General features: G+C 37.9%; 1 protein-coding gene across 12 annotated transcripts in view; it reads right to left on the bottom strand.

The window, feature by feature from the left end:
* The window catches only part of CEP70 (centrosomal protein 70), an 88,873-nt gene that overhangs the window by 61,736 nt on the left and 10,263 nt on the right, over positions 1-16,874 (bottom strand). For 4 of the 12 annotated variants that reach the window (XM_028489407.2, XM_028489417.1, XM_028489409.2 and 1 more), the window contains exons 1-5: positions 10,812-11,194; positions 8,362-8,487; positions 5,675-5,765; positions 5,431-5,554; positions 1,520-1,700 (exon numbers count right to left, since the gene is read on the bottom strand). In XM_028489407.2, coding sequence (XP_028345208.1) covers positions 1,520-1,700; positions 5,431-5,554; positions 5,675-5,765; positions 8,362-8,487; positions 10,812-10,829 — 540 coding nt within the window. In that variant the 5' untranslated portion in view covers positions 10,830-11,194. Of the gene's footprint in view, positions 1-1,519; positions 1,701-5,430; positions 5,555-5,674; positions 5,766-7,928; positions 8,340-8,361; positions 8,488-10,811; positions 11,196-16,874 lie in introns of those variants that run through there. The other 8 variants (XM_028489402.2, XM_055086969.1, XM_028489420.2 and 5 more) reach the window with 7 other exon arrangements.

The following is a 16,874-nucleotide window of genomic DNA, read 5'->3' as shown; positions in this document are numbered from 1 at the left end:
GGGTTCGTGCCCCGGTCCGGGAAGATACCACATGCCGCGGAGCGGCTGGGCACGTGAGCCACGGCCGCTGAGCCTGCGCGTCCGGAGCCTGTGCGCAACGGGGGGGGCCGCAACAACACTGGGCCCCCCGCCTACAAAAAAAAAAAAAAAAAAAACACATTTATAATGATATAATGTTTCTAAGTATCTGTAACATCTCATAAAACTAAATACTGGTTATCACTACAAAAGATTTACTTTGTTTAATCATAATAAACACCAGAGGTTTGAAATAAGAGGTTTTTTAAATTAAGAAATTAAGTATTCAATGTTATAACATTGTTATTTCAATTAAAATAAAACAACTTAAAATCACAAAGTATATTCCATATAAATGTTATGTAAATTTAACTCAATAATTCAAGTATTTATTGAGCATCTACAACTAATAATAAAGCAGACACTTTCTTAGCCCTAAACAAAATAGACAAAAATATTTGCCCTTATGGAGCTTACATTTTAACAGAGAGAGATATATAAAAAAAACAAAGTGTATATAGTATATTAGCATGTTAGATGGTGCTAAGAACTATGGATAAAACAAAGCACGGAAGGCAATATGATATGTGGGGGACAGGACTGCCGACTGTAAGCAAAGTAGTCAATAAAGGAATCCCTGAGAGATTGTGATGTGACACTTGAGTAAGGAGACAGAAAACACACCATGCAGCTATCTTTAAAAAAGCATCCATGGCAGAGGGAAAAGGAAGAACAAAATGTACAAAATCCCTGAGGTGAAAATGGTCAAGGAAAATTTCAAAGAAAAGCAAGAATATCATTGTGGCTGGAGCAGAATACGCAAAAGGTATAATAGATGAAGTCAGAAGGTAACATGTGGCCACATCATGTAAGGCCATGGTAAGAGTTTTGGATTTTCCTCTTAAAAAAAAAAGGAAAGTCATTGAAGTGTTTTGAGCTACTATGTTGAGAGCACATTGAAAAAGGGAAGGGTGGGAGTAGGGAAACCAAGAGAGAAGCAGCAAAGAAATGAAGGTGACTTGGACCAGAATGGAGACTAAAAGAAGAAAGTTTGGGGAGGAAATTCAGGAACTCAGTTTTAGACATGTAAAAAAGTTCTAGATGTCTATTAGACATCCAGTAGAGATATCAAGTAGGGTGCAGGATGTGAGTCTGAAATTAAGGGAAGAGGTGTGCGCTATGGATTTAAAAGTGCTGTGAATTAGACTGAGCATCACCAAGGGAGTTAGAATTTACAGGAAAGAGAAAGGTCTGGGGAATCCAACACTAAGAGGTTAGGAAGATGAGAAGAATCAGCAAAGGAGCTGAAAAATAACCAGTGGGGTTGAGGAAAACCAGAAGAGAGGATGTTCTGGAAACGAAGCAAATGAAGTATTTCAAGGCAACGACAATGATAGGTCAAGTTAAGTTAAGGAGCACTGAATTAAGCAACACGGAAGTCACCTGTAACCCTGACAAGCTGTCTTAACACTATCATGTAAGAAAATGTTTAGCTCAGTACCTGTAAAGCTTTATGCTCCTTTTGAAGTTCTTTTATTTTATTCTGTTGCTGGCAAACCCTATTTAGGGATTCATCCTCCATTTCACCAATTTTGGATTTCACACTCTCCATAATTTGTTCCAAGTCATTAGCTCGTTGCTCCTGATCTGCTGCTCGGCTGTGTTGTAGCTGAAGTTCATTTCTAATAACAGACACACAATTCATTCCCTTAGTAATAAAAATAAAACATATCAACAAACATATCCATCTAACAACAAAATGAGTTTCTAAAATTTCTTTGCATTCTTAAAATTTCTATCCTATAACACAAACCAACTGAAGAAATATAGGATACCATTACATATCTAAGCTAAGCTATTACCAAAAGATTTACCTATTAAAAACATTTTTAATTTAATATTTAATCAAAATGAAAAATTAAATTTCAAGATTTTTTTCAAGGGAGTTTTTTTTTTTTTTTTTTTTTAACATCTTTATTGGAGTATAACTGTTTTCGTCCTCCTTTGTTAATCTAGAGATATCCTTCTGCAAAGAAGCAATAGTCTCTTGTTCCTCCATTCGTTTTTTCTTATAATGCTCACATTTTGCCTGTAAGAAATTTTTCAAAAGATATGATATATACATCTAGGACATGCTGTCCTAACAATATTGTACACAAAGCTATCCTCACAATTTCTGTCAGGCTGCTTCATTCAAGAACTTCAGTGCTGAGCCTGTGTTTAAATGGGTGCAAGCTCCAGGAGCACTGATACGTCAGAAATGCAAAAACTATAACAAGTAAAATCAGTGTAAAATGGGGAAAATATAGCTTATAATTGCATGCATTCAAGTTTCATAATAACTCAATCTCCATAAAACTGATATAATTTTATATATATGTTTAGATGAAAATAATAATCAGAAAGAGACCAATATTAAGGATGTCAAAAAGAACCAAGAATTAAAATTAATATTCTTAAGTGATCAACGATAATTCAGGATTTCAGATGGTTTAATCAACTTAGGCATTCATGTAATGCGGTAGACTGCAAACTCAGAGAAACCAGGAATTTGTTCAGAAATAATATGTACCCCAAGATTTATACAATCTTGATTTATGTACATCTTGAATACTCTCTTGCCTTCAGTGAAGTATCACCGGCCTGGTTTTCCTTTATTAGATAGTTTCCATCCCTCAGTGTCCTTAGAAAGCTCATAATCAACAGTACCATCATTGTTATTATTAATACACTTTTTATAAAGCTCAGTGAGGGGCTTCCCTGGTGGCGCAGTGGTTGAGAGTCCGCCTGCCGATGCAGGGGACACACGTTCGTGCCCCGGTCTGGGAAGATCCCACATGCCGCGGAGCGGCTCGGCCCGTGAGCCATGGCCGCTGAGCCTGCGCGTCTGCAGCCTGTGCTCCGCAACGGGAGAGGCCACAACAGTGAGAGGCCCGTGTACCGCAAAAAAAAAAAAAATAAAGCTCAGTGAGAAACCCTATCCCCATCTGGCCTGCACAATACTAAGACACACCACTTTCAGAAGACAATGCCATATCTAAGCACATGTTCACCTGCCCATAGGGTCAAGTTTGCACAGACTTAAGAGACCCTCAGGGGAAAAAGGAGACTCAGCTTCTGGTACCATACCGTCTATCAGTAACCGCCAGCTATACCCAGAACTTATCCTCTGCCTCAGCCCCATCCTGGAAGCCAGGCAGGAGCTCTACAGCCAAGTGACTTGGGTCCCAATTCCACCTCTATAAATTAGCCATGAAACTAGAATGATTGAATTTTTCAAGGTTGCAGGGTGTAAAAGCAAGATACAAGAATCAACTGTATCTCTCCTAAGACATTCTATGAGGTTAGTGTTACCCTAATACCAAAACCAGACAACAACAAAAAAAGAGAACCACAAACCAATATCCCTTAAACAATGATACAAAAACTCAACAAAATACTAGCAAACCAAACTCAGCAGCATATTAAAAGGATGATACACCATGACCAAATGGGATTTATTCCTGGAATGCAAGAAAGGGTTCTTCATATATTGAACCAATGTAATAGACTACATTAACAGAATAAAAGGAAAAAAAAAACATGATCATCTCAATTGATGGGGTCTGTGTGCTACAACTACTGAGCCTGTGTGCTGCAAAAACTGAAGCCCGCGTGCCTAGAGCCCGTGCTCCACAAGAGAAGCCACTGCAATGAGAAGCCATGCACCACAATGAAGAGTAGCCCCTGCTCACCACAACTAGAGAAAGCCCAGGCACAGCCACAAAGACCCAACGCAGCTAATAAATAAATAAATAACAAAACGACAAAAACACAAAACAAAACCAAAAAACCAAATTGCCTAAAGGCTTGGGCCTCTGAGATAATACCCAAAGACCCACAGGAATAAAAGATTATCTCTGTTCCACTGATGTTATGTACATAGTTTCCAAAAGACAAAAGTGGGACTATAAATCTGCCACACAGCAGAGTCACTGGCCTGACACACATTCCTAAGTTATTTTTGCAGGAAGCAGACCCCCGCCAGAGGAAAACTGCTGACTGCAAGCATGTAGACACCAGACTGGTTGAAACTAGAAGGTTGATGATACTTGAAACTTCACCTTGATGCCAACCAGTGCAAGAAAAGCACAAGCTGATCAGGCACTCTGCGGCCCCCTCCCTCACCCGGCCTTTAAAACCCTTTCCCTGAAAGTCCTCAAGGAGTTGGCATGCTTTTCCACCTTCTCCCTTGTGCGCAAGCTATCCTTTCAATAAAAAGCTTTGCTTGCCTAAGAATCTTGAGGGAGCGATATTCATTTCTATGGTATTGCTGTCCAAGAATCTGGAGAGGGTGCAGTAACAATTTTAACAGCCCAGGCCATCCTTCCTATATCTTTTTCCTCCCTACCTAGATATCAGTTACTTATAAGGCAGTCATGTATTAGGAATATCTTGCTGACTTTAATATACATTAGATCTATTTTTTCATTTGGCCCTAAAAAACACTCAATTTCATGGCTCCCTGTGTATTTTAGAAAGCTGAAGTCAACAGAGGAATCCAACACAAAGTAAAAAAAAAAAAAAAAAAAAAAAAAAAGCTAAAGAACTTGTGGAGAAGTGTAAAAAAGAGCTTGGTGGCTTTACACCAGATGGTTTGGATAATACATAATAATTAGGGCACAGAGTATGGAGCTAAATTTTTTTCCTGCTTTTTAAAAGTTTAAATAATAACAGGAAGGAAGTATTTTGTGCTATTTCAACTGTCAGCAGTAAATAAATGTATGGAGAGAAAATAAAAATAAATATGGAATTGAAATATACAACAATAAGGGAAGAGATATGGGAACATATGTATATGTATAACTGATTCACTTTGTTGTAAAGCAGAAACTAACACACCATTGTAAAACAGTTATACTCCAATAAAGATGTTAAAAAAAAAGAAATATACAATAATATAAGTTGGAGAATGTTAAAAATTGTTTTATGATTGTCACAATGTCATGGAATAAGGTAAAAAATACAAAGTAAAATTACATTTTGAGAAGTCACGAGTGCATATTTTTTAATCTTTGAGATAACCACTAAAAGAATAGTAAAAATCAGTTTCCTGATCCATATACTCTCTATGAAGAAAGAAGAGGGAGAACTACCTGATACTGTTCATGTTGACTTAAAACTGAAATTATCTGCTTAGATCTTTAGAGGACCCAAAAGTTTATCAAACTTTATCCACAGAAGCTAAGTACAGAAAAAGGGAAACCGTACTGAAGAACATAGAAACTGCAAATACAATGTTGTCTTTTAGTTTCTTACATATACATATGTTCCCATATCTCTTCCCTCTTGTGTCTCCCTCCCTCCCACCCTCCCTATCCCACCCCTCTCATGGTCACAACAAGGGAGTTATTTTTTTTTCCATTTTCTTACTTAAGCTGCTTATTAGTTTCTATGAGCTCCCGGATCATGTTCTGTTGACGTGATGTTTCTTCCATCAAAGTTTTTAAATTCTCCCTCATCCTTTGTGATGATTGTTTGTCAAAAATGATGAGATCTACATTTGTTGAAATGTAATACACATAGTAAAAATAAAGATAAGGAAAAAAATTTAACATCAAAAATTTTTTAACAGAAAAAGAACATTTTTATCTTAAGAAGAATAGGACCTGATTACCTTTCATATCTGTTCTTCTGACTAGAGATAAAGGTTTTAAGCCATGCATCAGCAACAGCACGTTTACGCTTTCCCATTCTGCTTCTTCCCGCTACAATTATGAGGGAGAAAAGGATCAACTTTAAGATATGAGGTGAAGAAATACCCTTGTATATAATTTCCCTTGTTTCCAGAATAAGACTTTTTCTCCAAAAGCTTTAATAGGAATTTTTATACACATATGATTAAAATTAAAACAAATTTGTTTCTAACAAAATTAAGAGACTAAAAAGGATGCAAATAAGCATAATTACATTATATAATTCCAGAATACTCATATATAGGCCTTCATGGATAAATTAAATAAAAATAAAAAACCTTGTAATTTCAGTGAAACAAACAGAACTTAGGTTTTTTGTCTTTTTAAAGTCTTTATTGAATTTGTTACAATATTGTTTCTGTTTTATGTTTTGGTTTTTTGGCCGCGAGGCATGTGGGCTCTTAGCTCCCCAACCAGGGATCGAACCCACACCCCCTGCATTGGAAGGCCAAGTCTTAACCACTGGACCCCCAGGGAAGTCCCGCCCTTAGGTTTTTTATTTAACTGAACCAGACCAGGCCCCAATCAAAATAAAAAGCTGCAAATTATTAGGTTATATTAATTGAAGAGTAAAGAAAGGTTGAGTCACTAAGAAACAAGTGGCACTTTCATACTGACTAGGGTCACAACAAAATCAAAACATATCTGACTTGACAGAGCCAGTAATTTAGATAGAACTTGTCCAATATACAGGAACTAACTATGAAAAGGAGTCTGCCCATCCAAGTAACTGATTCTAGTAGAATCATTCTGAAAGACACTCAAGTTTTGTATTGCTGATTCTAAATATGTATTTACACCATAAACCTGAGAGGTTAATCTCTAGATTAAGAAAGAATAAAAACTAAAATAAATAAAAACCTAACAATGGGAAAAAAAATAAGAACATAAAATACAGATAAGAACAGAAATGGAGATTTTTTTAAATGACACATTTAAATCCATGATATTAACAGTTTTATAACAGGCTCTTAATTTAAGTAAAATGATCAATTTTGAAATCACTGTGTGAGGTACTTTGTGTTCTTTTTTAAAATACCTTAAGTATCTTATTTATTTGTGAAAATATAATTTGAGTGTATTTTCAACCTATTTAAATGCTTAAAAAATATATTTTATACATTTTCATTAGTGTAGAGTACGTAAATATCATAGTAACTTTAAGATTAATAATTTAGACAACTTTTCCCCTCCCACCCTCCTAGACAATTTTTAAAAGTATTCTCAAAAAAAAAAAAAAAAAAAAAGTATTCTCCACATCCAAATGCCCCTCAGACATTAAAAAATCTACCAAGATAGATAAGCAACAAGGATACACCATATAGCTAGAGAATTATAACCATTATCTTATAATACTTTTTAATGGAGTAAAATCTGTAAAAATACTGATTCACTATGTTATACACGTGAAACTAATATAGTACTGTAAATCAACTATACTTCAATTTTTTAAAAATCTATCAAGACAAAAACCAAATTATTATGATGACTCTCTGATAGCACTATGGCTCACAGTGCCAAACAAATCTTTCCTTTTGACTGCTGACTTTCTTCCCTTTCTTTATCCTTTCTATAACTCTCCTCCCTCCCACAACCTTTTCCCTTATTTATGTCTTCTGGTCACAAAGATGAATGACACAGAACTAAAAGTATTGCTGATATCTGTTTTAGGAGCCAAAAGCTCTGTGTGGGTATATAAGTGGATGCCTCCTATGACTCATAAAAACAAAATGCTCTATAAATAACAATGTCACACATTTTGAATGACCCAATTACACATATTGTTCCTTGATAGCTCTTTTAAGAGAAAGAAAAACATAACTGTTTGCAAATTCCAAAAATAGTTGAGAATGGTATTTTCTAAAATATGTGCTGCAGAACACCAGTCTAACGAAATATTCATCAGATTAGTGTTAAATAAGTAGGAAATACTGTACACTAAAGCCTCTTTCTGGAGACTGATAGTACAGTAAGTCCCCTACATACAAACAAGTTCTGTTCCGAGAGCGTGTTCGTAAGTCCAATTTGTTCTTAAGTCCAACAAAGTTAGCCTAGGTACCCAACTAACACAATCGGCTATACAGCACTGTACTGTAATAAGTTTCTAATACTTTTCACACAAATAATACATTAAAAAAACACAAAAAATAAATTTTTAATCTTACAGTACACTACCTTGAAAAGTACAGTAGTATAACAGCTGGCATACAGGGGCTGGTATCAAGTGAACGGGCAGGAAGAGTTACTGACTGGAGGAGGGAGAGGAGGTGGCAGATGGTAGAGCTGAAGGATCGTCAGCAGCAGGAGACGGAGGGCAAGCTGCAATTTCACTCACACCCGATGTTGATGGCACAGGTTCTGGTTCCTTGCTGGCACCAGATGCACGTTCGCATCTTTGAAAGTTCGCAACTTGAAGGTTCGTATGTGGGGGACTTACTGTATTGTGAAGTCTTAGAATAATGGTATCACTTAATAGTCTTTAACCCATCATTTCCCAAAATGATTTTTACTAAAGCAGCCTTTGAAAGTAAGATTTTTCACATTTGTAGATGTGGTATTCTTTGACATATACTCTGACAAACACTGGCTTCAAATATTTTAGGTTTACCTGTTTTTCAGTCATGAGTCTGTTTGATGATTTGCTGGACTCCTGGGCTTTAGGGGCTGCTGTAGATACAATTTTCTTTGTAGAGTCAAAGGAAGTAGAGGTTGGCAATAAAAAATTGTGAGTTGCCTAAATTAAGAAAAAAGTGCAACAGGTGTTAAAGGAAATTACATCTAAAAGAACCTACTACTCAATTTAAGTATTCCTGTGTCAAAACTTTTATGACTTCTAAGAAAACTGATTTTAAGAATTTTATAATGTTCTCCTCCAGAAATAAAGCATTATGGGGTTTTACATACTTACACACAAAGAAAACTATTTGTTTTAACTAGATAATATGAAAAGCAAGTGATGCTAATAAATAAATTGATGTTTTTTGGAAGCTGCTTCCCCAAAAAACTAAAAGAACTGTGTCTGACCCAAAGTTACAGGCCAGTCTAACAATTCACTGGACTAATTCGAAGGGTAAATGATGTGCCACATTCTTAGGTGGTCTTTATTTATTAAGTAGCTAAGAAGCTAGCAACAAAGGATTCTATATGGCACACACAAAGGTTTATATTAAGTTTACCCTCCCATCACTTGCTCTTGTTGTCTAAGACTGTGCCACTCTGTAGGAAAATATTTCCTTGGATTTTTTTTTTTTTTTTTTTTTGCGGTACGTGGGCCTCTCACTGCTGTGGCCTCTCCTGTTGCAGAGCACAGGACCCGGACACAGAGGCTCACCGGCCATGGCTCATGGGCCCAGCCGCTCCACGGCATGTGGGATATTCCTGGACCAGGGCACGAACCCGTGTCCCCTGCATCGGCAGGCGGACTCTCAACCACTGCGCCACCAGGGAAGCCCTCCTTGGATTTTTTGATATCTAACTGCTCCTTTGCAGAGGCACAATCACACATACACATTCATTAGCATCATGGAATCTCATAGCTTGAGAGAACCTCGGAAATTGTTTAATCCAAAATCTATAGCTGCCCAGAGCTGGCAAGAGAGAGTGTTGGGAGAATCGTACCAATATATCAGATGCTAAAACCATCTGAGGCCCAGAGAGGTAAAATGATCTTCCCAGGATTCCTTAGAAGTAGGTCTCCCCACTGCTAGTTCAGTATTTCTTGCAAAGCACCATTCTGTCCTTCTATATCTGCTTCAGGTAGCGAAATCCAACTAAACAATTTACTAGCCACCAATAATTCATTTTCAGCTAAACCTAGTAACATGTTACAAATTCTCAAATTCTGCCATTTTTGCTGCTTGACATCACAGAGTACTCTCTCCGCTTTAAATTCTGGTCTCCAACAACTAAGTCACCCACTATGTTCACCCCTCCCACCTTTATTTTAAATAAAGATACTTCTCAAAAATATCAGCCAACTTCAACGGCTATCACCTTTCAGCTAGTTTTTAAACTTTTCATTAGAGAAATTTTCAAAAATACATAAAAGTAGAGAAAGAAAAAAAAAGTAAAGAAAGAGTACAATGAACCCAAGTATTCATTAATCCAGGTTCAATGATAACCAACATTCTTCCATACTTGTTTCATTTCTTCCTTACCCACTTATATTTCAGTATTCATCTCTAATAAATACAGACCCTTTTTAAACATAACTTCAATACCACTGTCACACCCAATTATAGTAATAATTCCTTACTATCACTTAATATCTAGTCCATGTTCAATTCTCCCCCAAATGTCTTAAAAATGTCTTTTGGGGGATTCCCTGGTGGCGCAGTGGTTGGGAGTCCGCCTGCCGATGTAGGGGACGCAGGTTCGTGCCCTAGTCCGGGAAGATCCCACGTGCCGCGGAGCAGCTGGGCCCGTGAGCCATGGCCACTGAGCCTGCGCGTCCGGAGCCTGTGCTCCGCAACCGGAGAGGCCACAGCAGTGAGAGGCCCGCGTACCGCAAAATAAAAAAATGTCTTTTGGGGTTTTTATTCAAGGAATGCATATAACATTCCTAAATTTCTTTTAATCTGTAACAATCTCACTCGTCTCCCCCACCCTCTTTTTTTTTAACCTGACATTTATTTGTTGAAGAAATAGGCCATTTGTCTTAAAGAATTACTCACATTACGGATTTGGCTTACTGTATTCTTATCATTTAACATATTTCTTCATCCCCTATATTTCTTGTAAACTAGTTACATCTAAAGGCTTTACTAAATTCAGGTTCAGTATTTTTTGGCAAGAATATTTCAGAGGTGATGCTGTGTTCTTCCTACTGCATCACCATCAGGAGTCAGCCAGTTTTAAAGTGGGAAGAATACATCTGTAGCAGACATAAGGGGAGTAAATATCAAGGTAAGAGATTCCCCCAAGAGTGTGGAGCCACATATTCTGACAATCTCCCTAACAGCCACACCAGACGTCTTTCAAATCTTCAAAGTGTCATCTCCCTCCAGGTTCTAGGCCTAGGCACTCTTATCCTCTTCACTTAGTTAACTCATACTTGACCTTCAGCTCTCGACTCATATTTCCTTCTTCAGGGAAATCTCCCCTGATCCCATGACTAGATCATGTCCTCTTTTTATATGCTCTTCTAGCACTACAAAGAGTAAAGTATAAAGGTTTAGAGTTCAGAGTCAGGTGGCCTGAGTGACTAGCAGCTTAACCATTTATTGAACTGTGACATGGACAAACTCAACATCTTTGAGCCTTGATTTCTTCATCTGTAAAAGAGAAAACATAGTAATACCTATATCTCATAGGTTGAATTAAGTCAGACAACATATAAAAGTATGTAGAACCTGAAACATAGAAACTTATAGATAATTGGTGTCATTGCCATATATTAGTATGCTGAATGAAATAGATCTTACCTAATCATACCACTGTATATTATCTTAGACTTTTTCTACAAATTACACAGCTTATCTGTGTAATTTGTTTTATATGAATATGTCTAGATAAGACTAAATTCCATGACGTGAGTAACCTACTTTTTGGTAATAGTAGAGTGGGCAACTCTGCCTCCAAAGACAATGAAAAAAGCTGAATAAACTAAGTTAAAGAAATGTCTTCTTCTTAAAAGCATTAAAGAACTAATAAGATAATGACGAATTATCAAGGGAAAAAAATCAAGAAGATGAAAACTCACTTTTTCCCTGAAGGCATTTGCCAAATCCAAAGAAAAATCTGTGAAAATGAACGCTAAAATCAAAGTCACTCCCCCATTTAAAACTGTTACCTAGATGGGCTATAACTCTCAGAATAAGGGTGAACCAGATGTAAACCACCTCTGAAACGCCACAGCAGTGAGAGGCCCGCGTACCGCAAAATAAAAAAATGTCTTTTGGGGTTTTTATTCAAGGAATGCATATAACATTCCTAAATTTCTTTTAATCTGTAACAATCTCACTCGTCTCCCCCACCCTCTTTTTTTTTAACCTGACATTTATTTGTTGAAGAAATAGGCCATTTGTCTTAAAGAATTACTCACATTACGGATTTGGCTTACTGTATTCTTATCATTTAACATATTTCTTCATCCCCTATATTTCTTGTAAACTAGTTACATCTAAAGGCTTTACTAAATTCAGGTTCAGTATTTTTTGGCAAGAATATTTCAGAGGTGATGCTGTGTTCTTCCTACTGCATCACCATCAGGAGTCAGCCAGTTTTAAAGTGGGAAGAATACATCTGTAGCAGACATAAGGGGAGTAAATATCAAGGTAAGAGATTCCCCCAAGAGTGTGGAGCCACATATTCTGACAATCTCCCTAACAGCCACACCAGACGTCTTTCAAATCTTCAAAGTGTCATCTCCCTCCAGGTTCTAGGCCTAGGCACTCTTATCCTCTTCACTTAGTTAACTCATACTTGACCTTCAGCTCTCGACTCATATTTCCTTCTTCAGGGAAATCTCCCCTGATCCCATGACTAGATCATGTCCTCTTTTTATATGCTCTTCTAGCACTACAAAGAGTAAAGTATAAAGGTTTAGAGTTCAGAGTCAGGTGGCCTGAGTGACTAGCAGCTTAACCATTTATTGAACTGTGACATGGACAAACTCAACATCTTTGAGCCTTGATTTCTTCATCTGTAAAAGAGAAAACATAGTAATACCTATTAAGTCAGACAACATATAAAAGTATGTAGAACCTGAAACATAGAAACTTATAGATAATTGGTGTCATTGCCATATATTAGTATGCTGAATGAAATAGATCTTACCTAATCATACCACTGTATATTATCTTAGACTTTTTCTACAAATTACACAGCTTATCTGTGTAATTTGTTTTATATGAATATGTCTAGATAAGACTAAATTCCATGACGTGAGTAACCTACTTTTTGGTAATAGTAGAGTGGGCAACTCTGCCTCCAAAGACAATGAAAAAAGCTGAATAAACTAAGTTAAAGAAATGTCTTCTTCTTAAAAGCATTAAAGAACTAATAAGATAATGACGAATTATCAAGGGAAAAAAATCAAGAAGATGAAAACTCACTTTTTCCCTGAAGGCATTTGCCAAATCCAAAGAAAAATCTGTGAAAATGAACGCTAAAATCAAAGTCACTCCCCCATTTAAAACTGTTACCTAGATGGGCTATAACTCTCAGAATAAGGGTGAACCAGATGTAAACCACCTCTGAAACCTAGCTTCCTCTCCTCTGGGTCATTTTTTTTTTTTTTTTTTTTTTTTGTGGTACGCGGGCCTCTCACTGTTGTGGCCTCTCCCGTTGCGGAGCACAGGCTCCGGACGCGCAGGCTCAGAGGCCATGGCTCACGGGCCTAGCCGCTCCGTGGCATGTGGGATCTTCCCGGACTGGGGCACGAACCCATGTCCCCTGCATCGGCAGGCGGACTCTCAACCACTGTGCCACCAGGGAAGCCCCTGGGTCATTCTTATATGTCAAGAAGGTCCCACATTAATAGTGCTCCCATTGATTTACCAATTTTCAAGAAAATGAATTGGTTCCTTATCTTCTGAAGATAATCCTGTTTTAAAAATCTAATATTAGTATGAGGTTGTGAATTTAAATATATTTTATACATTTCAGTTCACTTCAATTATTATTATTAATAATATTAAAATGGATTATAGACCTAAATATAAGACCAGATACCATAAAACTCTTAGAGGAAAACATAGGCATAACACTCTGACATAAATTACAGCGATATCTTTTTCGATCCATCTCCTAGAGTAATGGAAATAAAAATAAACAAATGGGACCTAATTAAACTCAAAACCTTTTGCACAGCAAAGGAAGCCACAAACAAAATGAAAAGACAACCCACAGAATGGGAGAAAATATTCACAAACAATGCGACCAACAAGGAATTAGTCTCAAAAATTTACAAACAGCTCATGCGGCTCAACACCCAAAAAACAAACAACCCAGTCAAAAAATAGGCAGAAGACCTAAACAGACATTTCTCCAAAGAAGACATACAGGGACTTCCCTGGTGACGCAGTGGTTGAGAGTCCGCCTGCCAAGGCAGGGGACACGGGTTCAAGACCCAGTCTGGGAAGATCCCACGTGCCGCGGAGCAACTAAGCCCATGTGCCACCACTACTGAGCCTGCGCATCACAACTGCTGAGCCCACGTGCCACAGCTACTGAAGCCTGCGTACCTGGAGCCCGTGCTCTGCAACAAGAGAGGCCACTGCAACGAGAAGTCTGCACACAGCAACAAAGACTAGCCCCAGCTTGCTGCAGCTAGAGAAAGCCCGCAGAAACGAAGACCCAACGAAGCCAAAGATAGATAAATAAATAAATAAATAAATAATTTTTTTTTTTTTTTTTTTTTTTTTTACAAAAAGAAGGCATACAGATGGGCAAGAGGTACCTGAAAAGAGGTCCACCATTGCTAACTATTAGAGAAATGCAAATCAAAACTACGAGATATCACCTCACACCAGTCAGAATAGCCATCATCAAAAAATCTACAAACAATAAATGCTGGAGAGGGTGTGGAGAAAAAGGAACCCTCCTACACTGTTGGTGGGAATGTAAATTGATATAGCCACTGTGGAGAACAGTATGGAGGTTCCTTAAAAAACTAAAATATAGAGCTATCATATGATCCAGCATTCCCACTCCTGGGCATATAGCTGCAGAAAAACACAGTTCGAAAAGATATATACACCCCAATGTTCATTGCAGCACTGTTTACAAGAGCCAAGACATGGAAGAAAATCTAAATGTCCATCGATAAAGATGTGGTATATATAAAATGGAATATTACTCAGCCATTAAAAAGAATGAAATAATGCCACTTGCAGCAACATGGATGTACCTGGAGATTATCATACTAAATGAAGTTAAGTCCAACAGAGAAAGACAAATATCATATGATACCACTTATATGTGGAATCTAAAAAAAAATGATACAAATGAACTTACTTGCAAAACAGAAAGAGACTCACGGACTTAAAGAATGAACTTATGGTTGCGGGGGCAGGGATAGATTGGGAGTTCGGGACTGACATAAACACACTGCTATATTTAAAATAGATAACCAACAAGGACCTACTGTAAAAAAATTTTTTTAATCTAATATCAGTATGAGGTCATGAATTTAAACTTATTTTATGGATTTCACTTCACTGTTATTATTACTATTATTGAAGCTTATGTGGTATCATCTTTGGCTGTGGGAAAGCTATTCAAGCCTATCCTTTTGATATGACTCCACTAGTAGCTTCCTTGTTGTCTGATATCTTGAACCAGTTCTGCTCCAAATCTGAAATCATCCATTTCTTCAAGATGAGGAAGAGATGATTCTGGGAAGATGGCAGAGTAGGAAGCATCAGGAATGAGTCTCCCCAACTAGAAAAAAACTTCACTGGCAGAATCTGTCTCATGTTAACTATTTTGGAACTCTGAGTCTATTGAGGCTTGCAAATTCCACTGAAGGATTAAATGATGATTTGTGGTTAATTTCAGTCTATTTCACCTCTCAGCAGGGTAAAAGTTACCTATTCCCCACCCTCAGCTTTAAGGCAGGCAGCTGTGCACAATGTACCAGGAGCAGGTTATACCCAGTTTGTGTGAGTCAGGGTGGGCAAAAAGGACCTTGTCCTCCAAATTCTGGGGTTCTGTGATCTGACTGATTGCTGCTTCTGATCTCAGAGGAGCAGAAAAAGAGGCAGGGGTCTTATTGTACTTCCTCCCATTGTTATAAGCTCCTCTCATGCTGGTTAAAGTGACGTACAGGGGATTTAAAGGACCATTGTCCTTTTCTTCTCTTCATTCTTCTCTTTTCCCCTTTTGGAAACCATACATTTAAAAACTAGGACAGTTAAAAGCAAATGCAGGGACTTCCCTGGTGGTACAATGGTTAAGAATCCGCCTGCCAATGCAGGGGACACGGGTTTGATCCCTGGCCTGGGGAGATCCCACATGCCTGTGGAGCAACTAAGCCCATGCACCACAACTACTGAGCCTGCACTCTAGAGCCCACGAGCCACAACTACTGAGTCCACGCACCACAACTACCGAAGCCAGCATGCCCTAGAGCCCATATGCCACAACTACTAAGCCCACATGCTGCAAATACTGAAACCTACGCGCCTAGAGTCCGTGCTCCACAACAGAAGCCACCACAAATGAGAAGCCCGCGCACCACAACAAAGAGTAGGCCCCACTCGCCACAACTAGAGAAACCACACATAGAGCAACGAAGACCCAATGCAGACAAAATTTTTAAAATAATAATTAAAAAAAATAAAAGTAAATGCACATATGGGAAATTAGAAAGTCACTGCACATGCCCAAGAAAGGTGTAGGCTAAAAAAAGACCTTAAGTTTATACCTCAGGCTGATCCTCAGCACAGAGACAGTCATGACAATTTAAAACAAACAAAAACAAAACCCAGAAAACCTTAGTGAAGGAAGAGAATCTTATTTCCAGACATACCAAATTATTAGATTGAAATGTTCAGTTTTCAACAAAAAATAAGGGATACAAAGAATTGGGAAAGTATGGCCCATTCAAAGGAAAAAAACAAATCTACAGAAACTGTCCCTGAAAAAAAAGACCTGATGGCAGAACTACTAGACAAAGATTTTAAAACAACCATCTTAAAAATATTCAAAGAACTAAAGAAGATGAGGAGAAAAATTAAGAGAAAATATATGAACAAAAAGGAAATATCAAAAAAGAGATGGGAAACCTAAAAAGAAATCAAAAAAATTCTGGAGTTGAAAAGTACAATAACTGAAATGAAAAATTCACTAGAGGCACTCAAAGGCAATTTGAACAAGCAAAAGAAAGAATCAGTAAATGTGACAATAAGACAATAGAAATTATCAAGTCTAAGGAACAGAAAAAAAAAGACTGAATAAAAGTGAACTGGGCTTCCCTGGTGGCGTAGTGGTTGGGAGTCTGCCTGCCGATGAAGGGGACGCGGGTTCATGCCCCAGTCCGGGAGGATCTCACGTGCCGCGGAGCGGCTGGGCCTGTGAATCATGGCCGCTGAGCCTGTGCGTCCGGAGCCTGTGCTCCACAACGGGGGAGGCCGCAGCAGTGAGAGGCCCGCGTACCGCAAAAAAAAAAAAAAAAAA

Source organism: Physeter macrocephalus, chromosome 1 (genome assembly GCF_002837175.3).
Source record: "Physeter macrocephalus isolate SW-GA chromosome 1, ASM283717v5, whole genome shotgun sequence".
Taxonomy (NCBI): Eukaryota; Metazoa; Chordata; class Mammalia; order Artiodactyla; family Physeteridae; genus Physeter; species Physeter macrocephalus.
This window is presented reverse-complemented; position numbering and strand designations above follow the sequence as displayed.